This window comes from Chroicocephalus ridibundus, chromosome 4, assembly GCF_963924245.1.
Source record: "Chroicocephalus ridibundus chromosome 4, bChrRid1.1, whole genome shotgun sequence".
Taxonomy (NCBI): Eukaryota; Metazoa; Chordata; class Aves; order Charadriiformes; family Laridae; genus Chroicocephalus; species Chroicocephalus ridibundus.
The window spans coordinates 19,005,900-19,033,411 of record NC_086287.1 but is presented as its reverse complement, the minus strand read 5'-3'; the positions used below and the strand labels follow the sequence as shown (position 1 = coordinate 19,033,411).

Below are 27,512 nucleotides of genomic sequence, written 5' to 3'. Positions count from 1 at the left end.
CCTAGCTTTGGGGCACCTGAAGTTAAATGAGATGAACCCCACCCTCCATGTCATCAGAACAGCTTGAATCTGGAAATCCCTGTCCAGGCATCTGTAGATGCCTCTAAAATGTGCTGTCAGAGCCAGCATGCATCTGACCCATATATATTACCACATAACTGTAAAGTGATGGAATATGTATAATTTTGCTTCTTTTCTGTCAAAGAAAGTGTCAGTCTTGTGGAGAAACAGCAGAGGAAAATGGTGTCTCCTCGAGGCAGGTTCTGGGAGAGTAAGTGAACTGTGGAAGTTCACTTATGTGAACCAGAAGTTGCTTCCTCAGTCCCTATGAGCTTCCCTATAAGGGAAGCACGTGCATTTGGATTCACACTTGTTTAGATCAATCAATATGAAAGAGCACTTCACATAAATGTATGATGATGATGCTGTAACTTCTGTTTCAGCTTTATGACATTATTTTTTTGTTCAGCTGTTAAGATCTGCTCAAAAAGAGACTGCTGTGCCCAGAAACTCCCTTTCCTGACTGAAAACTGGGTGAAGAATGTGAAATAATTTCATGTCCAGAAGCCCCTAGAATTGGTGGAAAGTTTTCCTGGCAACTGTTACAGTTCTATCTACAGTGAGGAAAAAGTGGTGATTTCCAAAATCTGCTAGGACTTATTTCAGACTGGATCTGTGGCCTTGAGATACACTGAGATACACTTGAGATAAAGATTTTTCACTGTAGCATAGGTTGGAAATCTATCTTGAATATGTGGTTTGCTTTTACGTGAGGTCTGGGAGAAGGAAGTGTTCAGGACAGGATGTGCTCAGTGTTCTCATAGGCCTCAACGCGATGAGGATGAACACAACACTGACACACAGTTGCTCAGTCCTTATTCGGCTTTCAGTGTTTAATCTGGTACCTGGTAGATGCATGGGCCCTGAAGGTCCCAGAGCCAAGCAGAGGTGACTCACTTTCCTCCACCCCAAGGCTGCCTGTGAGTAGCAGTACTCTGCAGCTGTTTACAGTAAGTGTCCAACTGGGCGGAACAAATAGGAGGTGTTAGATTGATCCCAAAGTTTTCTGAGAGCTGAAAGCTCTTCCAGCTCTCAGCTTTGACTTTGGATTCAAAAGTCTGAAGAGGTGAAGCTGTGTCTTGCTATCCAAAGTATTTCTTTTGCTTTTAAATATCTCACTCAATTCTGCACATGAGGAAACAACTGAAGTCAAAAGGTCTGAAATTAATTCAGAGCTACATACCAGTAAAGAAGGGCTTTGGCTTAAGGAGGAAGCAAAACCTGCCAGGACATAAGAGGTACAGGGCAATGCATACCCCAACTCAGGGCTGGACATGAAGGTATGATTAAAGGTGGAGACAGAGATGTAATAATACCATGATTGATGATGGTAGGCTTGGTAGTGCTTGTTTTGGAAGGGGTTAAAGGGAAGATGTTGTTTTACTCCGTGTGTGAGCTTCCATAATTCATACCATCCACGTCCACAGATGACAAAAGCACCTTTTGTGTTCCTGGCAGCACGGTCGTTTATAATGGGAACTGGCTTCATTAACGAACACCACTGCATGGGGATTGTCTGGGGACAATGCATTGCTGATGGGGCACCATCTGTCAGAACAGTCAGTAACAAAATGACAAGTGCCTTCCACCAAGAGTGGGGGATTTTTAATGGCTAGTCGCATGTTATATTCCATGAAATGCCCCACTGACAGTGGATTTTACAGCAGTAGGGCTTAGATCCCAGAAGTGGATGCTTTTTTAAGAATTACATTTTTAGGTCTCAACAGATGACTATTCAGTGCTACAATACTAGGAAGACATGGAGGTGGGCCATGGAAACAGGTCTCCTGTTTAGACACAGATGACTTGTGTAAAAATCCAGAGACACAGAGCCATTGCTTCTTTCTTGAGTTGGCGGAGATACTCTTCTAACCAGTGGGCAGAACACTCCCATTTGTTTTGTGATTTAGTCCTATTGTCTTCTTTCCCAGTAGTAAACAGATGTTTGCTTGCATAAAGGGGATTTATGTTATAACCTCTGGATTATGTGTCTGTGTGATGAACTGTGCTTTTGGTAACCATGTGGGAACCCTACAAGTGTCTGGTCTTGGCTTGTTTGAGGGCATGTCTTTCCATTGAGATTTGAAACTTGGTGGCCTTCAGCCCTACAGGCTGGGAAAGTATTATGTGAAAAACATAGTCCTTCAATGACTTAATTTGGGATAAAGGAGGAGAGGAACTCAGCACAAAAACTTACTGTCTCCTTGAAATGCTTGTGCTGACCTCTCCGAGTGTTCTCCATTGGGTCTTCGTATATGGCAAAGTTTGTATGCACAAGCACCAGCCACCCTGAAACTGGTGACTAAGTTTTGTTAATTCTTGGTTTTCCCTACTAGTTGTCAACTAATGGGTTCATAATATCATCTTAATTGCATCTGCTGTTGTGGTATCCACACCTCTCAGACTATCTGGTATTTCATTGAAATGTCAAATGAAAAGAGGTAGGTTCTGAACATAGAATCCCACCAGCTAATTCGTCCCTTGTGCCAAAATCACACAGACTAGGAAGAATTCCATGGGAGCTAGAATCCCTTGGAGACACGCCAGAGATTTTCAGCAGCTCTGCTGTGAGAGTCCAAAAACTGTTCTAAAATGGGCTTCATTAACTATTCATTTTCTTCTGGTTATTGAAGTGGATGGCTTGCATGAAAGATCAGCTAACATTAGGAAGCAGTGTTCTGTGAAACAGTGAAGCATTTTACCAGGGAAACATATTACAGAGAGCTGCCCCTTTAGCAAAGCACAGGGAATTTTCCTTCTAAGCTTCAGAGATTCAGACCCAAGATGATAAAGAAGGGCATTTCTCTGTAGGCTGAGTATAAGGAAGAGAGTTGGGAGTAAGTGGTAATGGGCCCTACAAATTAGAATACAAAATGGATTACTGTTCCTCTGAGAGGCCTGGTCTGATTTTAACCTTTTCCCAGATGGTGCTTAGTGTTGAGGTCTTCTAGAAAAGTCTGAGTAATGAGTGCATTGCAATTTGCGCCTTCAGGCATGTTCTATTTTCCCTGGACAATATGACAAAGTAGATGATACCTGGGTTTTCAATTGGATAAAGGAGAGCAGGGTTTGCTAGTATGTACGGGGGAAGTCATCTTAGACCTCAGAAGTCAGGGGAAGATAATGAACTTCAGCATTGTGTAGGCTTCAGCCACAGTTGGAAAGTAAAAGAAAAATTTTTCAGAGCATGGCTTAAAAAGGGGAGGATGGGTTGGGGGGCTGGGTGTCCAGCATTGCTTCAGGTGACTCTCTTGTATAAATGTCCACACTAGTAACTCTGTTTTCTCGCTTTGTTCCTGCCATAGTAAAACAATGTTCAGTAAAAGCCTGGATATCTCTGAAGCCAATCCCAAATTCAACAAAGAAGAAAGGTATAAACACTGACAATATGTTCCTCTCCTCTACCTCACTGCTGAGACCTTAAAGATGCAGTACTTACCTTCTCCATGTGGGGACACAGCTGTTCTCTCTTTAGAGAGAAACAAAGAGGGTGGGATATTTACAGCCCCACACCACATATATTTTTGTATAGTACCATTCATTTGAGGCTATCCCCAATGCAGCCTGTGACTGTACCAACGTTTTCCCCACTAAAATTTCATCCTAGTGCTACTTCTGGTTCAGTTCTGCCCTGAGTGAGGATGCCCAGGGTAGAAGATGCATTTGCTAAGACTGCTTTGGGAAGGATTGGAATATAAAACACCAGGAAAGCCCAAAGTGCTCCACTCTCGGCACTAGAAACAGCAGCACAACTGAGTCAGTGACAACAATGGTAGGAAACTTTGGAAATCCTGTCTGACAAAGCAAAATATTAAGTGCCTGTAGGTAAGAGACAAACTCCTTAAGACTACCCTGACTGTTCCAGAGAACACAAGAGGAAAAGATGATCGAAGACAGAGTTTTTGGAGGATGATTCTAATCTAGCAGTTCAAGTGACAGATGATGAAGAATAACAAAAAGAGTAACTCCCAACTGCTAAGAGAGGCACAATGGAACACATGCAGGCCACCAGACTGAGGGAGTTTAAGTGGACTCATGTGGGTCCATGAACAAAAAAAAAAGTTGAAACTTTTGGGAAGGTTGTTAGTGGACATGTTCCTAAAATTTCGGTCTCAGAGGAAGAGACTTTTTCTCTAATGTTAAAAGCTGGCATTCCAATGGATAATTCTTCATCAAAATGTAATCCTTATACATTTTGGACAAGCACGTACCTTACCCAAAGGTTAGGAGTGTTCCATATGATTCAAAAAGGGGGAAGCAGTGGGTTCCTTAAAGGAACCTATGGCCTTGGCAAACCATTCTTCTTTCCATTTCCCCTTTTAATAGAAACCTTTATATTTAACGGTAGATGGGGCCTTTAAGCCTCAGGAGACTTGTAGGATGTGTGAGGTACAGCCCCTGTTTTGGCCTTTTGCAAACTGAGGCAGTCCTTTGTGGACAGTGTTTCAAGTCTTGAACCCGGCACAATGAAGAACATCGTGCATCTACAGGAGAGATTGTGCCTCGCATGGTGTGTAAAGCACCCTCTTTAAAATGACAAGATAGGAATAAGCATTGGACAGCCATGAAGAAGTAGTCGTTATACAGTCCTTAGTGGCTGGGCTTTCCTGGACTGTTACCATAGACATGGAAATTCATGTTCTTTTCTCTGATTCTCCCTATATGTAAGTTCTGTTCTTGAACATATGGCACTTCTTGCATTAAAAGTTAGGCTGAAACTACTCTGAAGATGAGCTTTTCCACAGTAATTACAAGTCAGGTCCAGTAAGAGAAGTGCAGAAATTTTATCTGCAACAGGAGATGGGTCTTTCAGCAGGTGTTCCCAGCACCATTCGTTGTCCCTCTGTCCTTCTCTAGCAACTGCTACAGCTATTTTAGGAGCAGAGGAAATGACCCTTCAGTAACTGCTGCGGGAATTTCTTAAATGCACATGGGCATTTCATGTTCCCTCTCAAAGGTAATATTTTTCAGAACACAGAAGGAGAAGATTAGGGCACTGCACAAGGATCACCCAGAGTCATTCTCATTGAAGGACCAGGCTGATTTTTGGAGGATCACATTCGCTGTGGTCTTACCTCCCTCCCACTTCTAAGAGTTAGGACGAGGGACCTCAGTGGTGGGAAAGTGAGAGGACCTGGATTCTGGATCTGCGCATGAAAGCCACGTGAAAGAAAGGGATAGGCAGCAAAGAGAACCCCAGCAAAATGGAGAGAGCTAATCATGGTGGCCATTAAATTTTTGGCCAGTGTTTAATTATCCAACTTTATGATGTCTTTTTTAAAGGAATACTGCATCTTTAAGGGTCCCTTCCCTCTAGATGCACATGGTTGTCTTAGTAGCTGAGGCCACTGTCCCTTTCTTTTTCTTTTTCTTTCTTTCTGACTTTCTCTTTCACCCCCTCTTTCAGTGCTTCTCTTCTTCTGTATCTGGGTTGCTGCAGCTCCGTAGTTCACTTGCTTCAGTATTGTAGGGAATGCACATGTCTGCGCTTCTGGGTCTATTGTGTCCTGGGATTGTTCATTTTTTTTAAACCTCATTTTCCTCTTCCTTTTCCCTACTGTCAATTTGCTTTCCATTCTCTTTGTTAACCTCTTCAGTACCTTCCCTGTTGGGAAAATGACTTGAAAGAAAAATTAATCAACCTTCTTGCACCCATTCTATTTACATTTTAATACTCTGCATGTGTGAATATGGGTGTATTTTCTGTATATACACACACGTTCCAATATACAATGGGTGTCAATTTGCTCTTCTCAGTTACATCACTATAGATAGATTTGTATGGGTACAATTGAGGACAGCGTTTGTCCGCAGACATATACATATATATGTATATTAATGAATTATATCTTGCCCAAATTTGCACTCCAGGCCGAAATACAAATGGAGTGTCACTCAAACACATGAAAAAGAACTTACTGTAATGCTTCTTTCCACTTCTCTATCAATGCGTAGCACAACAGCTTTTTCCTCCTATTCTAACTATGTTTTAATTTTAACTTCTCTCAAACTGCCTTGCGTTGCCCACCCAGCATTTGCAATGTTGATGTAACCGGAAGCATGGCTAGTTGCACTGAGCAGTAAACTGTGAAATCTACTGGGCATATATTAAATTTGGCATTTCTGTTGGTGACCGTCTTGTGGAGAATGGATTTTCTTCACCCAGCCAGAGGCAGCTCTGGCAGCTTGGGAGCCTGTTACTGAAAATGGAGAGAAAGAGAGAGAGAAAGAGACAGAGAGGAAAAAAAGCGCTGCATCTGACTTGAAAATAATTTGGCTTAATAACACACCAGATCTTTTTTTATTGCTAATCTAATCTTTATTAATGTGAAAAGGTGGTGACACTTCCCTGAGTTTGCTTACCTGCACCCCTGAAAACTTAATAACCTGACTATTCCTTTTGATTTTGGATGCTTTGGTTAGTAGTAAAAAATTAAGAATACTGAAGTTTTTGATTGTCGCTAGGCTTCAAATTCATCATGCCAGAAATTCATTCTGCTTTTAGAGCTGCTGTTTCAGACTCTTTTCAGCACAGCATTGATTTATTCTCCATTCACATTTGAAAGATTTTCGTTGCAACCTTTAAGACCCAGAGACTGAATTTATTTTAAATGAAAAATGAGATCCTGGAGCACAAGATGGCATCCACAGAGATAAGTGCCGGGTTGCTGAGCTGGTATGTTCTAGCTGATCTGAATTCCTGACTGTAAGACCATCATGACTAATAAGCCAGTAACAAAGCAGATTCACAGCTTGAGCTACAATCTTGTACCCTGGGCTCCCAAGCTGGCTCAGAAATGCATGCTTTAATAACCAATACGTTTCACAGTTCATTCGTGGCAAAAAAAGTACTTCTTACCAGGCCAGCTTGGGGGACAGAGGGACACTACACTGAGCAAACTGGGGACAAAAAGAAAAACTTCCTTGATAACAGTCTGATATAACTGTGCCTTATGTAAGAGGCAGAAAAGAAATGCAGTATGAAGTATGAACCCCATTGCTCTGCTGACTGCTTTAATTGGGATTTGGCTTGGAATTTTTTTTTTTACAGCCTTAGAATATCCCTCTCCATATTCCCCAGTGTCAAAGTTGGATGTGTCTGCAATGTTATGAGCAGGACAAAAGTTGTTTTCTGGTAAATGAAACTGTCCCCCTAGTGTTCCTGGTCTCTGAAGACGTAGGCACTGGTGGCATAATTATGACCGTTCCGTTCTCCGAACAGTATTTCACTCTGCTTTTCCTACTCTTCTCTCCACCTGCCTCCACATCCCTCTCTCTTTCTTTCTCTCTCTTCCTTCTTTCTTCATTTTCCCTTTCCGAGGATGGCGAGTGCTGATCCGTTGGGGTAAGCTCTAGTTTTGGATTATTCCTGTTGCGGGACCTGTTGTGTCTTGTAGAGAAACTTTTCATTTGCACTTTACAAATACAATACAGGCTGATATACGTCAGTGAATGAGGCTTTACCGCAGGGAGAGAGAGATGTGGGAAGAAGCATTTTTGGTGCTTTTGTGTGTGTTTGTGTGCTTTTATGTTGGAGTCACACTCCATATAATTTACTTTTGGGTTGTTTTCTGTTCTCTCATTTGTCTCTATGTTTCAGTGTCTGTGGGCACAGAGAACTATCCTCAGACACTGTGCAGGTACCAGGGCACCTTCTGAGAACGAAACCCCCTTCTCCGTTTAGCACTTTTTGTATCTGTTGGGTACCTTCCAGTTAGTTTTGGTCCTAATTTATCCCTTTTTTCTTTTTTTTTTTAAGATGAAGCTGAATCCCACCCGTGTTATTAAAAAAATGCTGGGTATTCCCTCTCTTTCTAGTATATGTTTTCTTAAGAGGTGAACAGATGGCCCTAGAGACAGATATATCTTCAAAGCTCTTTATTTTAAATAAAGAGGGTATAGGTACAACTAGGAATGCAGTCACGCTTCAAATTAAAGTTCCATTTATAAATACTTAACAGAAGGAGAATATTTTATTAATAAATGATTTAATAAAAACATTGTAATAGATCACTACAGACTACATCAAAAGCTTTTTGAGAGGATACGTATTGAGAAAGCTAATTAGCACCAGTAACATTTACTTCCCATGTTTGTTGCATGCTTTACTATTTATTAATTCTTTCTAAACCATTTATAAATGGAACTTTAGTATAATTGTCCAATTAAGGAAGGTGGTGCTGTTTAACATCACCCTCTGTATGCGCTGAAAGGAAGAAGAGGTGTATTACCAACACCTGTGGTCCTTTTTCTGTACTCTTTGTAAGGCTTACAAGCGGTTATTACCATGAGTAGACCTTCTGACTTAAGCTCAAGTATTCCCAGTAAGAGGTTTTATACTTAGTATTAATTGCACGGTTGGGACTGTAAGATGGAGGAGCATCAAAGGTATTTGTGTTCCCTAGATGAGGGAGCACGGTAGCGCAGTTTGTATCCTTTGGGACACCCAAGAGTAATAGTGGTGAAATGTTGTAACACACAGTGCCTGACCTATTGCAAATCAATTCAGGTCATTTTCAGGGGTCTTACACCCTGAAACACAGTTTAGAATTTTTTGCCTTTATTTGAGTGAGTGAGCAAAGAGGAGTATCAAATTCCACCCAATTTATGATTGAAGCAAATAAGAGGTTGGCTGGAAGTTTTGGGAATGACTTTCAAAACTACACATGGAATCAAACCAATTCAAAATTTTCTAAGACATTTCACCCACGGACACAAGTCTGATGCATCACTGCACGCTGCATGCATGCTGCAGGCTCCCCTTCTTGGAAGCATGGCTCCAGCTTGACCAGCTAAGAGGCTGTATTCAGCATCCTGGTAAAACTGTGCTATGAAAGCAAGTTCTGCTGGGACTGCAACAAGGTACCAACCTCCCCCTTGACTGTAAGAAAAATTTCTGTGAGATGGTTATTCAAAGAAGAAACAAATACCAAATCTGACCCAAATGTTTAATGCTGGCTGTGAAGCCTTTACACTCTACTGGTGTGTACTAGCAGATGCGCTGTTTAGAGCACTTGAAAATTAATCTGAGTGACGGGCTACATAGAGGTGCTCTGTACGTGTGTTATATGTGTAGTACGGTTACCAGGTCTGCTGTGCTTTTCCGTCTTGTATTTCTCTCTGCCTACACCTCAGCAGTGTGAGGCTGTGGCCCTTTATCTCTTGGCTCTCGAGAAATTCTATGGTTCTCTGAAACCAGCTGGAAACTGGATTCAGGCTCCTCAATTTCACCAGTAAGGGGCTACTGGTCTAACATGAATTGGGCCTCGCATGGCTTCCCTTTTGACAGAAGCTGGCTAAAATGAGTAAAAAATTACTTTAAGACAAGGGACCTTTTAACTTTGATACTTTGAAGTATCAGATAGATTGAATAAGGTATAAAATCATCACATCTACAAACTGTAGCCCACACATGCACGTGTCATTTCAGTCCTTGGCCTCTCTCTTTCATAGCTCAGATGTCTCCAGATTATTGTCAATCTATGAGATGGGAGGAATAGCCTCCAATGGTCTCAGTGCCCATCTCATGTTTAGAACGGCCTCTACATCTTCCACCTCCGAAACCTTGGATCTAGCTCCCTTAGGTTTGGGGTTTTTTTTAATTCCTCCCTCCGGTCTTGGCAAAACAACTATGTCACTTTGGAAGGGACTAAAGAATCTCTTCTTGTGTCTCTAAATCTGGCAGTTGTGTTTGAGGGAGTGCTCTTTATCTAAGCAACTGCATTAACTTTTCTGCTTGTATTTTCAACAACTTTTTGATGGCTTCCATTGAGTTGGAAGCATACAGCAATGCAAAACACGGAGCAAAATGAGTCACACACAATGTTCATACTTTTCTAGATTGTTGCATTTAGTATTAAGTTATTGGAATAATTATAGATTTAAAACTTCCAATGACATTTAATGCCTGTAGAGACTCTCAGGAGGTTACTCACTAATAGACGTTTCCCACTAAATAAACTTAGTTCATAGCCATAGAGATAAGATGATGCCATATTTTTCTCCTCTTCCCACACATGAGATCATCCAGGGTCTGCCACACTGATGTGCTGCCTGTAGGGCCTCATACTTTCATTTTCTGGTGAGAGGGATAAAAATTTAAATTCTCTCTGTTCTTTCATTACAGCATTTCAGCATAATGCAACATTTTCATTACTTTATTTTGGCTCTGTCCCAGTTCTGTCCACCTGAGTCTGAGATACAGGAGCAGTGCATGTGTTAGGTTTTTTTAAAAAACTGAATTTTAGCATTTCCCAGCAAAGATGATCTTGATGGGAGGGACAAATCTGTCATTTTTGCTTGTTAGCATTTTTGTACTGGAGTATAGAACCTGCCACTGTACTGAGTTTTTATAGCCAGCCTGGGGACTATGTCCCATTTGTAAAGGTAAATTATGGGAGATTTATTAAATTGAAGAAGACGCAAGGAAGACTCCTCAGTCTGGGTGTCATGTCCCATACCAGCACTCTCTTGTAAAAGGGAAAAGTTTTGAAAATGTACAGCTGTCTTTTCACCCCGGCACTAAAAATTAACCCGGGATTCTTTAAAGTCTTTCCACTGCTCCTCTATACAATGTCCAGTGTGGACAAACTAAAACTTGCTATAGGGCTACTTTACTTCTTATGTATTTTGCATGTAAATCAGCAGCAGGAATAAAGCTTGTTCAATAGCAGTCATGTGGATACTGAATGCATTTCCAGGAGGATTTCACACTAACTCTCTCTTCTGTCCCCTACCTCAGGCTCCTAGGCTGGATGAAAACACAGTACACAACAAGTCTTTTTCAAATATTGCTTCCAATAAGGAACTGGGAGTTGGGAGGTGGGGCCTGCTGTGTTTTGCCCTCCATGCGTGTGATCGTTTTTGTAAAAAAATAGGAGGCAATGGGGTTTGGGAGGGGAGAATTCAGGACTGTTGGAAACATCTGATTGCAAAGAGGAAATAGCAGATTGGAACTTTTAATCAAGTATCCTGGAATTCAGGTGAGTGTCAGAGAGGACTTTCCCACCACAATTAAGAGTTGGTGGGAACAGCTTCTAGTGGGAGTTTAACTCCTAAGTAGGTATTTAATTGAATCTCTGGGCACCTAAATGCCTACTACATTTGTCCAAGATAATCTGTAGGCTCCTCTCGTAATTTACGGTTTGGAAGAACCTTTTCCTGATGACTTATAAAAGAAAGATTTTAACTAAATGGACTTCCCATATGCACAACATCTGTGTTGCGCTCAGCTACTTCAGTTATAGGAGAGGCACATAAATTAGCCTTTCAAAATTGGAGCAGACGGTTCTCCCCGTAAAATTACTTTGCAAAAACTTTTATGAGTGCCCCAGAGCTTGATGGTACGAATTTAGGTTTAATCTAGTGCAAAAGAATGCCAAGACTGAGCTTCTGGTTTTTGACTGCTGTCCTGTGATGGGCAGACTGCAGCAGGGTACGAGGAAGGACGTAAGTGGGGAGTTTCTGCATAGAATGACTGCCCCAGATCTTCATGGTGCAAATTTAGATTTAATTTGGCAAAAAAGCATGCCGAGACTGGGCTTCTGGGTTTCACCTATTTACTGTGGTGGACAAACTGCAATGAGATACAAAGAAAACCATCAGTGAGTAGTTTCTGCAGAGGATACAAATACAGAGAACAGGACCTGCCATTGTGTTCAGTTGGAGCTTACTCTCTCTTCGGAAATATTTCCTCTTTTGCAGTTCACATATTTTTTAATAATTCTACAACTTAAATTTATTTAGTAATATATGTCCACAAGACCATTTTAGAAAGTGATTTTTTTTTTGTTTTGTTCTTCTATAACAGTAGAAGAGAGTAAACTGAGACAGCGTCTGGTCTAAATTTGTTTTATATTCTCTTACGTATAACCTGACATTAACTATCTGACCTGTATCAATTTTAAATATATTATTTGTGTACACACACACAGAGACACATATGTATACACATACACACATGCACTCTGTTTTCCAGGCATCTACAGGATTTCACCTTTTCATGTTTGTTACCTGAAGGCAAGTAATTGCTTTCATGGCTCTTACTATAGGTGAAACATTGGTAGGTTTGCTATATTGACATGTTGCGTGGTGGTTGTTGAGCAGCTAGGTTCTCAGCCAAGTCCTCTCCTATAAGATGTTTAAGTCTTCAAGACAACTTTGTTTCTAGGTAAGAAGGATAGAAAGGTGCTGCCTCTGGGCCTTACTCATTTACAGTCATGTGGAGTGTTGCTTTTTTTCCTGCTGGGCAGCCCTCCTCCTGGAAACTGCTGCTGCTGAAATGTTTGTGCATTTGGCCTGTCTGTCTTTTCAGCATGTTTAGCATAGCATATTTGTACGTTTTATTGTCTACAGATGACATTTTTCATAGGTGGCCTTTGCTGGAGAGCCTAAGAGCATTACAGTATAGGTGACCTTGTCAGCAAACAGAAGAACGCTTTATTCTCCCTTGACTGGCCTCTTTTTGAGGGCACCTGGGCTGTTATCTTGATGTTAGTAAAGTCATCAACAACAGAACTTGTTATCCAGAGAGAAGATCTGGCTTGTTTAACAGCAGGGAATCTTACTGGAGAACAGAGATGTGAAATGCATCAGCGAGAAGCTGGAAAGGGTTAAGCCAATGTGAGCTTTGATTTCAGTGGGAAGTCGTCACATAGGAAACGATTGCGTGCCTGGGTCGTGGAGACTTAGGGTTTTTTTAATATCTGGAAGAATCCCTTGCCTTTGTGCCTTGTACACAATGGTGCTTTTCCATGTTGCTCGTGACAGAAAACGTGTCATTCTGTGTCCACCAGCATGGTGCAGACGAGAATTCTCAGCACCAACATGAATGTCTTGACAGTCCTTTTTGAATTCAGCAGTTCAGCTTGCACAGGTCAGAGGTAGTAGCTTCTGTGTGTTTGATGACCACAAAGAAGGTAGCAACTCTCTTGATTAAAAGGGATTATAGTATCCTCCCTGAGCAACAGCATTTCTTTGTTTTGAGGGTGGGACAACTGAAAAATGTGACAGCAGTGAAAGGAAAGAGTCATGTGCTTTTCCAGTGACAGCCTCCCTCCTCTTCCTCACTTCATGCCTGTGCCTGTGGTGGCTGGTGTTCAGGGCTATTACTTGTCCAAGTTTTCTGAGGGCTGTTTTCCTTATTGTGTCCATTCAGGTCTCGGTCAATCAGCGGAGCGTCATCTGGGCTCTCCACCAGTCCTCTCAGCAGTCCAAGGGTAAGTGGTGCTGCTTCAAGATCTGTTGGTCCGGTTCACTCACACATGCTTGACGCTTTTCAACATCTGTTGCTGCAGAGCGGTGGCTCTTAGCTGGGATGTTTTGTTTTTCCTTGGCAGCTTGTAAATTTTTATGGGTGGTGAGGGAAATGTTATTTACAAATGCAAGCAGAGAATTTCTCCTACGTGTTCCCTGCACTGTTAGCGGGGATCTCGCTGTGCCCCTGCCCTTTTTCAGTCTCATAAGCACATCGAATAATGTTGCTATGACTAAACACTGCTATATCCAGCTGAAGCCTGTGTACGGTGTGATTTCAGACCAAATATCAGGAACCATTTTACAGCTACTTTCAGTCAGGTCACAGTAGAGCACCAAACCATGCCGGTTACAACCAGCTTTATTCTGTTTGCCTTGGTATAGCTTGTATTAGAAAGTCAGAGGAAATAAATTATACAAATTTGAGAGCTAGGAAATTTAAAAGGAAAGTAAGAAGTTGAGTAATTAAGATAAGAAAAGAATGTAACTATAAATAAGGTACATTCACATGCTCTTATTCAATATACAGTCAACTAAATACCAATACTCTGTTAATACCGATACTCAGCTAGCACAAAACGTGCTTGATAGTACATCTGTTGCAAAGTCATTACAGTTTCTGAGTGCAATGACAGAGGCCCCCCCCTCTCCTTGGTAACTTCTTTAGGGTTAAGAGCATATAAAAGTATTCCTAGTGTCTGACAAGGTCAGCTTAGTCACTTCAAGACTGCAGTCCTTACAGAAGTCCAGGCCTCATTGAGAATTCTGTAGGGCTGTGGCAATCCATGTTACCTAATTGTCTGGCCCAGAGTCTTCGGAGCATTTCTACATGCCTTTCATGACTTCATGAGAAGATGGCATCCCCCATTGGAAATGAATATATTCCATGTGTTAGGGTATGGATACACCTATGGTGTGTACTCTTAGGTATATGAAGATAGCATCGATATTCAAAATATTTAAAATTGTAATTCCCCAGTAAAATTGTGTAATTCTTATGCATAAAGACAAACTATTGGGTGTGAGTTTATAGGCTAGTAAAGCTTCCAGTTCCTTGATTGGTTGAAACACTAGACCACTAGTGTTTGTGTTCTCCTCTGGGTCTTTAACGTGCCAGGAACCAGTTCCATTTCCTTGTTTCTGCACTGGGACTCCTGGATGTCAGTGGAACGAAGCAGAGGTCTGAGAACTCTTATGCCACTGCAAAATGTACTGGAAAAGAGCATGGAAACAGTTTCGTGCACAAAATAAGCATCCAGTACAGCAAACTTAAATCTTGATCTCGTTAATTGATCTCTTGGGATCAATTTCTGACATCTCAGTAGGACTACATCAAAGAATAAGGATGACAAGATCTGTTCCATAGTTGCTGTATCTTACCATTATTACTTAATAGGCAGTTGATTAAATAGTCTTCAAAGGGATTTAGCAACCAGACGGCATTTTCGGCAGATCACAGCAATATTAAGGCAGGTCAAATTTGAGGCTTAAAAGGAAATGTTGGAATAAAAATAATATTTTTTTAAATGTCCTTACCTGTGCTTTTAATAGCACCTTAGAATATTGAAAGAGAACATACTTTAAAAAGCAAATACACATTTCACTATATGCGCTGCTTAGGTCCAGTTCTATGAGGAATTGAATTCCACAGCAGCTAAGACTTCTTAAATCTCACAAGATCTTGCTAATGGTGTTCACCATTGCACCAGCTGAAATACAGACCTAATCTTGTTCTTTACTTCATTATAAAAAATGTGGTAATTAAGGGGGCCCCTTCATATTTTTAATGGCTTAAGTGGGAGTTGAATTTGATTTTATTTCTTTCAAATTTGTTTCTCAAACCATCATACACATAAGATAAAAAATTGCAAGGAAACATTTGCAATCAACAACTTTTATCCATTGGTGTCACTTGTAAATGGTTAATAGTCAGATGCTGATAGTGACTTCCATAAATTAACCACTTTCCTCATCTTTTCCCCTTCCTTTCCCATTGGTGATCAGAATTTACCAACATGGCAGACTTCAGTTTAACTTTACAATCCTAATAGTTTTGAAATAGTGATTTTCTTTAATTTTTGTGACCTAACACTAAGTTCTTTAAATTAAACAAAACTTTGATGCAAACAATTTTATGAATTAAGACTTAAATATATTTCTGCATTTTTTAAACATGGCAACTTTGTGCTAATCCATCAAACCCAGAAAGTAAACTCACTAGTGAGTGTGCTTACCAGGAACTGAGATTTGAGGCATGGTTACATGTCCGTGGTATGTCTGGAGAGCGCTTGATTACAGCTTTTAGGTGTTAAGAATGGATAATAATAATAATGGTGATAAATAATTTGTAATAGGTAATAATTTATAGAAATCAGAGTCTGAGTGCAGACCAAAGCTAAAGATCTCGAGTAATGATTTCTGTTTTTACAATTCTGACAGTACTTGTAATCTGAAGTTTTAACAGCAGCGTTTTGTAAGGACATTTGTTTCGTTTTAAATGTGATTTTTAGCTTGCTGATACCCCTTTAAAAGGCTTCTATCCCCCCAAGTCTGTGTATTGCTGTTGGCTGTTGACATATGAATGGCTTCCCAGGATGCCTCTAACATGTGTAAATGTTCTTGTTTGGGGAAAAAAATAATCATAATCCCATTTTGATAACTCAGTGATGGATTATGAACCTTGTTGTCTTTTTCTTTTAAAACTGTGTCTTACAAAACAATGGCTTGACCCACCCCCTCCATAGAATTGGGACTTAATGGCAAATATTGCTGTGACTTCATGACAGAAATTCCGATTATCAAGCTGTCCTTTAATGCGATGAGGGACGTTGCAGGAGAAGCGTAAAGTCCGATGGGAAGTATCATCTCTTCCCAGATAAATAAATTTGCCAGGCCTCTCTGAAGTTTTTGCTGTAGATCAAACACCAACCTGAGTTCATGCTTTTCTCATGGTGGTGTGTGCTCTGAAGCCTCCAAGTGAATGCTGAGCGGTTTAACCTTCCAGGGCAGGGGAGAACAGTGGATGCCCACGTGGCATCACTCTCCCTTTTCCCCCTCTTACTGCAATGGGTGGCTGCAGCCGGGGTGTGCGTTAGCCAGAGTCAGGGGTAAAGAGGAAGGAAAGAGGTTCTGACTGGTGTGTGCAGTAACCTGTGTGTATCGCCTACCACTCCGTATGTATCACACACCTGTTTTGAGTTTCATCTCTCTGCTGGGTTTGCATATGGGCACTTGGAGCTGAAAGAGGTGGTCCCATTCTTGGCACATCTCAATTTGTCTGTGGCTTGAGTGGTTCTTCTTCCCCTTCCTCACCTCCCTACAGCATCGTGCTTCTCTCACTGCAGGGCAATCAGAACAATCCCAGAGAGATGGCATTTCTCTCTTCTTTTTTCTTAGTTACTTCCTTTCGTTTTGTTTTTTTTTTTTGTTTTGTTTTGTTTTACTTTTCCTTTGTTTTACTTTTCTTTCTGTTGTTTTCCTTTGCTGACACTTGGTTGGTTAATATGATGAAGCCTGTTATGACACTGTTGTTCTTGCTGCTGCCGCTGCTGCTGTTGTTGATTATGCTGTGTTCCCAGCTAACTGCATGTCTTTTTTTTGTTTTTTGTTTGTTTGTTTGTTTTTGTTTCTTTGCAAAATCCCTTCCCCCCCACTACCCCTTCACCTCCATCTCTTGTGTCTCCTTGTGACATGGTGCATCTTTGTGACTCGGATGGATTTTATTCTGACTTTCCTTTCTCTGCTCGCCCGCTCTATGCGTATTTCACTGTTTTTGATGTGCATGGACACTCTGCGTCTGTCTCGTAGCCTATCAGAAAGTTCTTCATCCCCCCTCAGACCTCCGACCTCCCTTTCTCTCCCCGACCCCAAGTCTCCTTGGACCCTGATGCTTGTAGGAACGCCTCCAGGCCTGGACATGTACTCCAACCAAAGCCAGCACTTCAGCCCAACCCAAAGACGCAGACTTTGCCATCCAAGAGCAAATTGGCCGAAAAACCACTCCAGTCTACTAAATCCAACCCACTCCCTACCAGCAATACCAGCGCCCCCTCTTCCCAGAACACCCCTGTGCAGAATGCTCAGGGCCGCTCACCTGCTGCCGGCTTTAACCCACAGCTGGCTGTTCCTAAAGTGCAGACCAACCCTATGTCTCCTGTTAGATTGCTCCCTTCTAGTACTGACCCAAGCACCAAATCTATCCCCATCATACAGGTCACCCCTCACCCCTCTCCAAGGGGAAGTCCCCTCCCTACCCCCAAGGGGACACCTGTCCATACGCCAAAGGAGAGCCCAGCAGGCACACCCAACCCAACACCACCATCCAGCCCCAGCATTGGAGGAATGCCATGGAGGACACGGCTCAACTCAATCAAGAATAGTTTCCTGGGGTCTCCTCGCTTCCATCGCCGGAAATTGCAAGGTGAGTACTCGCCCAGACGTACAGGATGGTTCTCATCTGGGCAGACATTCAGCAGCAAGTTGATACCTCTCAGTGGCTTTGCAAATTTCATGTGCTGAGGGCTGGATATTGGTACTGAAAATGAGAGTGATAGTGTCAGCCAGCCTTAACTCAAGGCACGTGTGAGCAGGCCCTGTCATGCCACTGCACCTGCTCCAACAGCATCTCCTAAGCACTCTCGCAGTCTAGCCATACAGCTCTAACTATCCCTGTTGTAGCTCTTAGAACACAAGAAAATTTTACCTTCAGCTTCTCCAGTTGTTTTGACAGAGAACCTAGAGCTCTGCCTTTTCCCCTATGGCTGTGGTCTGTTGCCTCTCCATAGCCACAAGCTGAGCCTTCTGCTGCAAAAAGATAGCCAGCGGCAATAGACTGTAACTGTCCTTCGAAGCACAGCTTGTTTGATCTTGGTTAATGCTTTTTTTACCTCCTGTGGTAATTGGTGTAAAAATCTCCTTCATACAATCAGTGGTTTCTTATCTGCTGGCCTATTTCAGTTTTCAGAGTCTCTAGAGTGTTGAGATGTGCAAAATTTTCTTCTTCAAAGTCCAGGTGGCTTTTTGCGTTCCAGGAGAGGGCAGCCAAAGTCAGATACATTATCCTCAGACGTCATCAGCAGCTATCCCAACATCCTGTGGTTTTACAGGGTACTGGGATGTAACCCCATGCGAAAGGAGGATTGCAGCCATGTTAGATTGCAGCCAGTAGTTAGATTTTGAGCTGTGATGGGAGGATTTCAGCAGTGACTGAGCTGCGTGCAACTGGGCTTTGAAGCAGTTGTAAAGCAATCAAATTGGCCTGGTGTTTGAGTCTAAACCGGAAACCATTGAAGCCAGTGCAAGATTGCATAATGGTTTAAGGAAGGGGAAGGTGAGCCTTAAAATGCAGCACTTGATCAGATACAGTGATCTAGAGACATATGACCAACATTCCACATTCTAGTCTGCAGAGGCAGTGGGCAGATGCAAGAAAGTGTAATGCCAGGATTGTTTCATTGGTATACAAGCAGAAAATCAAAGGTTTCCTGAATCATCAATTTCTTTTCTCCCTCCCTCTCTTTGGCTATGCGTGCATGGGCAGTACCTACACCAGAAGAGATGTCTAATTTAACCCCGGAATCATCCCCAGAGTAAGTAATTTGCCAGTACACTACTTTTTTCCACCAATGTAATTTTCTTGCCTGAATGTCATAAGGTGACATATTCCTGTTCTGGATCAGTATCTGACCATAACTTCTTATCCTGTGAGTGGGACAGGGCTATGAGATGGTTCTTCTGCTAAGAACCCTGGGTAAAATCTGTACCTCAGTAATGGCAGTGGGGTCAGCAGGGGATGAAAGTCTCCCAGTAACTACCTCATTTTAGAATCATAGAATAGTTTGGGTTGCAAAGGACCTTTAAAGGTCACCTTAGTCCAACCCCCCTGCAATGAGCAGGGACATCTTCAACTAGAGGAGGTTGCTTAGAGCCCCGTCCAACCTGGCCTTGAATGTTTCCAGGGATGGGACATCTACCACCTCTCTGGGCAACCTCTTCCAGTGTTTCACCACCCTCAGCATAAAAAATTTCTTCCTTATGTCTAGTGTAAATGTGCCCTCTTTTAGTTTAAAACCATTGCTCCTTGTCCTATCGCAACAGGCCCTGCTAAAATATCTTTCTTCTAGGCCCCCTTTAAGTATCAAAAGGCTGCTATAAGGTCTCCCTGGAGCCTTCTCTTCTCCAGGCTGAATAACCCCAGCTCTCTCAGTCTGTCCTCATAGGAGAGGTGCACCAGCCCTCTGATCATTTTTGTGGCCCTCCTCTGGACCCGCTCCAACCGGTCTGTGGCTTTCCTGTACGCAGTACTCCAGGTGGGATCTCACCAGAGCAGAGGGGCAGAATCACCTTCCTCAACCTGCTGTCCACGCTTCTTTTGATGCAGCCCAGGATGTGGTTGGCTTTCTGGGCTGATAGGGCACATTGCCGGCTCATGTCCAGCTTTTCATCCGCCAGTACCCCCAGGTCCTTCTCGGCAGGGCTGCTCTCAACCCCTTCATCCCCCGGCCTGTATTGATACTGGGGGTTGCCCTGACCCAAGTGCAGGACCTTGCACTTGGCCCTGTTGAACCTCATGAGGTTTCACATGAGCCTACTTGTCTCTTTTCTCACGGCTTGCTAAATTTACTAGGTTTGTAACATGTCCTCTCTTCTTTCATTTGAATGTCAAGCAGATCCCTCTTGGGGAGTGGAGAGAATAATCAATGGCTTATGCTGGCACTAAGTATGCACTAAAAAGTCTTCCTCTTAGTACAGGAGAGTTTGCATCCTCAGGATAACACGAGAAGCCTCTGCTAAGATAATTCAAAGGAAACTTCAGCTGGGATAGTAAATGCAGTGTTGATTTTGGATAACAGCTCTGGGACACGCAGAAGCTGTTTCATATTCACCAGACTGATTCCTAAAAGTCAGTGTACATTTCAACTGTTTCACTGCACAAATGTGCGTCACTGCATGGCAGGTTTGGAAGTCCCTGCCAGAGAGTGCTACTCCAAACACTTCCTAATATATGCAACAGATGCCAAATTATTCCTTTTTATTTTCACAGCTTGTGTTTGTGCACCCAATGCCCATAGGCTTACCCTGCCAACTAAGGCAATTTGGTCTTTTGTCAAGATATTTGTGTGAAATATTCATGAGTCGTAGATGGAAATTCTGGGCCCAAAGTTTTGTAATTGCTGACAATGGTATTACCTTAACAACTTTCCCCGTACCTGGCATTTATCTGGTATCAGATAGGCACTCTGTATCTAACACTGCAGAATGGAGAGGGATAAAGTCTTCAGGAGAGGGAGAAGTAGGGAATACTAAAGTTTAGTAAAAGAAATCCAGGAAGAAAATTGGAATAAATTGTATTTTCAACACTTTAGAGCATTTACTAATAGAGAGGCATGGGAGAATTTCATAAAATAACACGTCCTTATCAAAGAAATATATATCAAATGTTTTTAATGCTGTTATAGCAGAAAACCTTCAGAATTAAATCTCTTCTCTTCTCTTCATGCATGTATGTTAGTGGAAGTTTTTCTGCTAATTTATTGCCTTTTCTGCTTCCCACTCACTCTTTAAAAGCTGGTATAGAGAAGTAGCGCTTGTCATTTGAGGCAGTTTGGATGCAAGTCAAAGCCTAAGGCCCTTTTTTCTTTTTCTGTATAATTGCCAAATTAATGAGTTCAATTGGGCTGCACCCTGCAGTAAACATAATAAAAGTCATAAAAAATAATGAACTGGATTATATGTTAACGATAGGTGTCTTGTTGCTCAGTGCCCACTTCCACATGTCTTATTTTTTGTGGTATTTTCTTCCTTTCTGTAACAAATAAGATATCCTTATCAAGAGCTTCATTGACCTCATGGGTTGCACGATAAAAATACACGTCCTTGCTCTGGTACAGCATTCTTTAATGACTGCTATTCATTTAACAAACCTGATGATTAGGTAATACACTTTGACATGTCTGGGTAATGCTATTCCTTCTCATATGAAAAAGTCCTAGGAAATGTGTTAGGGATGACATTTAAAGAGACATAGCTCCAGCTGCATTAAACCTGCAAAGCTCCATTTGCTTGAGTAGAAATACTGTTATTTATGCCAAGCAGGTAAACCTCTGGAGGTTACAGATCCACATGCGCAGGGACAGACAGGGAAGACAGTGAGGCATCTCCAGAAGGAGATGCAGTCAAACACTCCAAAAGTACGAAAAAGAACAACATTAATAGCACTGAGAAATTCAGTGTGAAGTAATAAAGCACCAGCCTCCATTTTCATGCTAATCTATTTGCTTTTTCATCAACTGGGCACCTCATTAGATTCCCTAGAGTAATCTACATACCCAGCCTCCCACGCATATCTCCTGTCACCCTCCCCCTTAGGAGGTTTGCCACGACAAGAGAAGATTGTTAATTTTAAGTACATTTTTTACTGATTAAAGCCTGATCTTGTGAGATGCTAGAGCATCCCATTCAAGGTGCTGAGGATCCTTGATTCATAACCAGTTTAACTCAAGTTAGTAGCACTTGACGCTCTCTAAGAGGAGGGAAACCTTTACTGTGTCATTTTACTCCAAAGCTGCCCCCTCTTCTTTGGTGGGCCTGTTCCCTGGGTGTATGAGCACAGCTAGTTCTGCCAGTTTCGGGGAGAAAAGCCAATGCATGTGTGCTATGTCTTGATTCTGTTCGTTCCAGAAACAGGAGAGGCCACTGGCATCTATTCCATCTTATGCGACACCAGAAAAATTATTCAGTGAATTCCAGTGAGTTACAAGCTGGAGCATAGCCCAGGCTATCAGTGAATCTTCCAGAGTCAGTATTACGAGAGATAACCTTGCTGAAGAAAAGAGCCCAGCTGGGCTCTGGAGACTCTGGACCAAGTTTCCAAGCTGAACAGGAGAAAACCTCCCTATGTTCTGGGACCCTTTTAACCTGTGCTTGTTAAGAGACCTATAAAGGAAGGGCCAACAAAACCATTAATGAAAATACAAAAATGAAAAGCCATATTTTACCATGGCATCCCTTCAATTAAATATGTGTGCTTTTTGCAGGCCCAGCTTCCATGTGTGACATACTCTGGGCCCCTGGAGTCCATACAGCCAACCCCGGTTCAGATTATGATACACACAAGCCTAAAACAACCAGCCGTTTTAGATGGATAACCAGGTGCTAATTTACTAATGAGCATAGACTCTTTACATGCAGGGAGCTATTGCCCCAGCTCTCCAGGGGCTTGCGGAGTTGTTATGGTGTGTGTGAGACACATGAGCTAATTAGTATGTAATTTCCTTTCACACTCTAACCCTGGTTCCTTAACGACCCATTTAAATGAGAGGCCCTTTCTCTTTACTGCTCCCTATGCTAATCTTTGGCTCACTGGCTTAGTTACAGCTGCCTATGAATATTTTAGGGAGTGACAGTTTTCCATCCCACTTTAATTGGGGGGGGTGGGGGGGGTGGGCACTGGTTTACCAAATTGCAAGTGAATCTTTCTCTACTCTTATTTTTGGTTGCCTGCAGTAAGGAGAAGCAAATGATTATTTGCACAGCTGAGCTGTCTTCCAGTTGTGGTCTTTCTACTGTGTGCATTAAATGGGCAGTGAGACAACAGTTGTGTGGTTCATGGAGCACTCTGGAATGGGGAATGAGTGTACATTGCTGGATACTGCTGAGGTTAAGCTTTGTTCTTCATCCCGAAGGTCTAGACTCCAAATTAGTTTCCTAGTTTGCTCCTCTGTCTCCCAGTCTCTGCCGTTCCTCATTCTGCCTTAGTCTGAGTCTGCCGTGGAAAGCAAATCTATTAATAACTCTCTCCAGCTGTTTATTGCTTTGCGGGAAAGCTGATGTACAGTAATCCTTTTTGCAGATGGCTCTCCTTCTCCGGAGAGGTTGTCTTCTTCCATTGAGTGGTGAATGTCCACCAAAACAAGTGAAAGCCTATTGCTTGCCATACCGCAAACTGGACTTGTCATGGCATTCTGAAGTATCTTGTGGAGGAAAAAACCTGCAGTGTCTTGGTGGCAGGTCTTTTAATTTCTGACATTTTCATGATAAATTCTTCCCTGCTAGAATATGGCTGATTTCAGTGAAATTTTCTCTGGGTTTGGGTTGGTCCAGCAATTCTTTGGCTGTATCTGATGGCTGACAGCATCTTCTCTCCCCTGAAAGCCACACTTGTCAGAGGTGCTAGCTTCAAGTTCTGGGTAGTGTCCCCCAATAACATTCATGTCTCTGCGTTTTTCCTTTAGCCTGTTTAACTTTGTGAAGAAAAGTTGAGATGCTGAAACAATAAGCAAAATCAAACATTTGCTGATATGATCAGTGTGAAAAAAACAGAGCAATTTCATTTTATGATGAAACCACCATCTGATGCTGAAAAGAATTGTGAAGTTGGACTGCTGTCAGTGGAAAGCCTGGACTGTGTTTTGCACAGTGTTGATGTCTTCTCTCTTAGTACTGAAAATTCATTCCTTTTTAGGATGGCCAGAGTTCACTCATTATGTAGACACCCTGAATGGGACTAATGAATGGGACAGTCTTTGTCCTGGCCCTCTGCATAGGAGTGGGTGTCACTCACTGACAAACTGGAGGTCCAGCGAAACCTCCAGCTTGCTTTCCAAAGCAAGATCCTGTGATTGTCCTGTCAACCCAGCAGGACACCTTCAGAAAAGGAACTTTCCAGGTCCTAAAACACCAAAGGGGTTGAAATTGGGTGGGAAGGAACTTAAATCCCTGTGTCACCAGCGTCCTCATATTGTCACAAGAAATTGAGAGATCCCTGGAGACAAACCAGAAATATGTCCCCTGGCTTTTATGCACTTATATATACAGTATTAATTGGTATATTAGCTCAGTCAAAAGAGCTACCATTGCTCCTGACTTTTCATTATTGGTCACACATGCTGCCAGACTAACACTGTGTGGTCCATCATTTTAACAGTTTTCTCCATGTGAAATGTTGTTCTGGGTGTTCTCTGACACTGTTTTCCACTTACTTTTAGTAATGGTATCATATCTGGAGTGTTATCAAAACTTCCTTGTGTGTTTTTTAATATTTTTTCTACCTGGGTTATGTAAGAAATAGTGCTCAATATTATAAACCATCTCTCTTTTCATCACATCAGGCTTGCCAAAAAATCCTGGTTCGGTAACTTCATCAACCTGGAGAAAGAAGAACAGATTTTTGTGGTCATTAAAGACAAACCTCTAAGCTCCATTAAGGCTGATATTGTCCACGCTTTTCTCTCGGTAAGTCACTCCAGCTGCCTCTTGGAGACATTGCTCACTGGTCAGTTCCAGGACCATATGTTACTGGGAAGGGTCTCTGCTCCTTCAAATTCATCCTCTGAATTTAATTTACAAGTCCAGTTGATTCAGGCCTCCACTGGACTCTGTCTGAATTTCTGACTGAAGATAATACTCTCTAAAGTGAGAAAAGATTTCAGCCTTCTTGGCAGGGTCTCCAGGTTGCCAATGCTTGGAATATCACTGCAGTTGGAGCCCACTGCTGGTGTGGTATCCAGATGGGGTTTTGCTGCTTTGTCAAAGTAACCTTACAGTCACCATCTGGGCATCAGATTGGGTGGTCTCCCTCTGCTGGGTGTGCCCTCCATCACTTTAGTCAGACAAAAATCCTGTCTCACATCTGCATTTGTTACTTTAAATCTCCTCTTCAGTGCAGTATGGCAGAAAGAAGGGTAATTTCCTCTGGTGACCAGAGTATCAGTTGTTGCAGATGCGGTTTATTTACAGTCTAGGAAAGCAGGGAAGAAGAGGGAAATTGTCTTTTTTTCCTATAGGAAGCCTTTATCCTCAGTATCTAGAAGTACCAATGAAGAAAAAGTCAGCACAGAAAAGTTAATTTGAGAGATTTTTCAATTCAAGTAGTCGACAACATAATTAGACTTTTTTTCAATAGAATTAAGAGAAGGAGACTTAATTTCTTATATCGTTTATTGAATTGATATTGTTTTCCACAAAATACTGTATTCCTTTTCAGTTTCTATGATACTGCAACAAATTTCTTCAAAAAAACCAGCCTTTTAACTGTACTGGCATACAAGGAGTGTGTGCAGTATAGTAGCACGTGTCAGACACTGGTGTCCGTCTCAGATTTGTTTGAAGCAGCCATGTTAGTATATGTTTCATGCATAGCTGCACTTGTGGGTTTATATTGTGGTGTGTTGCGCACTACTGTGTATGTTGGTGATCCTGTGCATGGGTGGGTTGAGGTGTGATAGAGTGATTTGTGTGCAAATCCTATGAATTGTCTCTTACAGCCAACTTCAAACTTAAATGCATTGTCACAGCCTGCTAAGTCCCTAAGTCACCTTCTCAAAGAACTCGTCTACATTTTTCCTCCTAAATTAGAGGCCAGATTTCCAAGTAATTTGTTTGGGTTTTTTTTTTTTAATCTGGTCCTTTACGAAGCAATAAATAGAATTTGAGTATGTTAAATTTTGGCAGGAACTGTGAATGGTAACTGCTTGAAAATTAGGCAGTTATGAAATTCTACCACGGGTCTGGAGATACAGATATTGGGTGATACCAGAAAGCTTCTCAAAGTTCTTCTGCATATTGATAGGAGTTGTGGTTTGGATAAATTATTTGCAGGCATGCTTTCCCTGTGGATATCCTAGGCACTTGTCTAAGTGTCTGCTCTGTGTCCTGATGTCTATTTGGTATCATAGAATCACCAAACAATTGAGGTTGGAAAAAACATGAGGAGGTCTCCTGCTTAAAACAGGATCAGCTATGAGGTCAGACCAGGTTAATCAGGTGGTTTTTTGTATCCAGTCTTATATCCCACTGTCTTTCCTGTGGCCTCCCTTAATATCAGTTTGCACTCAGCAAAATACATTTCTCAAAACTGCTAGATGAGTAGGAAAAGAAAGACTGAGTGTATGAAGTTGTGCAACATCTGTAAATTTATAAGCATGCTGGGAATTCCACCAATAATCAACCTTTAAATTTAGGTCAGTCCTGTAAGGAGCAGTGCGTTCTTCTGCGGTGCCAAGCCACTTACATGCTTACTGATTTCACAAGAACACTCTGTGCATTACAAAATCAAGTCCAGAAGCAAACCTGGCAAATCTTACCCACTCTGGAAATGTGTATTGTTCTAAATCAAATTTGGTTCCCTTTGTGCTCTGGTTCTACTATCTCCTTCTACCAACCTGTTTCAGATTCCAAGCCTCAGTCACAGTGTCATCTCACAGACAAGTTTCCGTGCAGAATATAAGTCCACAGGAGGTCCTGCTGTCTTCCAGAAGCCAGTGAAGTTCCAGGTGGACATAACATACACAGAAGGGGGAGAGGCACAGAAGGAGAACGGGATCTATTCTGTCACTTTCACACTCTTATCAGGTAACCATGGCAAAGCTGTAAAATGGGTGCAAGCTGGCTTTGTCCTTGCTGATATAGAGGTCTGCAAAGAGAGCTCTACCAGGGGAAAGAATATAACTGCCTTGACCTTAGGGGGAAATTCAGACGGGGGCAAGGAAGTCATTGGGAACAAAAATGGTGTTAGAAGTGATGGAAATGCTGGGAGGGAAAGAGCTTCCCAAAGAGGTGAAGTTACCGCCACCGTGATGAGTGCTAAAGTGGCTGCTCTTTGCATCGGATTTGAAGTACCTCCCTCTACTGTCTCCTTGTTTCACTCAAAGGTCTGTGTCTCAGCTAGGCACTGTGAGGCCACTGGTTTCTTCCTTCTGACAGAAACATGCAATCACCCTTTTCTTCTGGGTGGCCACATGCCCCTCACAGGGTTAAAACAAACACACAAACCCCCCCCACACTTTTTCTGTCTTTACGAAATGAGCCCAGAAGGCATCCTTCCTCCTGTTAAGTCCAGAACACCACTGTCCCTGTTAACATGGTGACTGCATAACAGTTCCCCAAAGCCATGCCTTTGGCTGAAGGACAGATGCGCTGTTACTACACTCCTGGGGACAAGGCTGAAGGGAAGATGCTTGTGATCCTTTCCCTCCAGCCTGGGCTGTATGAGGATTCAGCTCCTGCTCCTCTCACAGCCGTTTGTGCCTTTTCTCTCCTCACAGGTCCAAGCCGTCGTTTTAAGAGGGTAGTAGAAACCATTCAGGCACAGTTGTTAAGCACACATGACCAGCCTTCAGTGCAGCAGTTATCAGGTAAGTAGTTTCTACTGTTGAGCACCTTGCTTCAGCAGGGACAGGAAGGTGAAGTGCCTCTCGGTA

The 27,512-nt window shown here is 42.2% G+C and overlaps 1 protein-coding gene across 12 annotated transcripts in view; it reads left to right on the top strand.

Annotated features, from left to right (window-relative positions):
* BRSK2 (BR serine/threonine kinase 2) overlaps positions 1–27,512 on the top strand; it is a 324,645-nt gene that overhangs the window by 276,031 nt on the left and 21,102 nt on the right. For 5 of the 12 annotated variants that reach the window (XM_063331693.1, XM_063331692.1, XM_063331691.1 and 2 more), the window contains exons 13-18: positions 13,217–13,277; positions 17,122–17,734; positions 18,854–18,902; positions 24,423–24,546; positions 26,484–26,664; positions 27,357–27,446. In XM_063331693.1, the coding sequence (XP_063187763.1) occupies positions 13,217–13,277; positions 17,122–17,734; positions 18,854–18,902; positions 24,423–24,546; positions 26,484–26,664; positions 27,357–27,446 (1,118 nt within the window). Of the gene's footprint in view, positions 1–3,365; positions 3,432–7,381; positions 7,406–13,216; positions 13,278–17,121; positions 17,735–18,853; positions 18,903–24,422; positions 24,547–26,483; positions 26,665–27,356; positions 27,447–27,512 lie in introns of all 12 variants that reach the window. The other 7 variants (XM_063331698.1, XM_063331697.1, XM_063331696.1 and 4 more) reach the window with 5 other exon arrangements.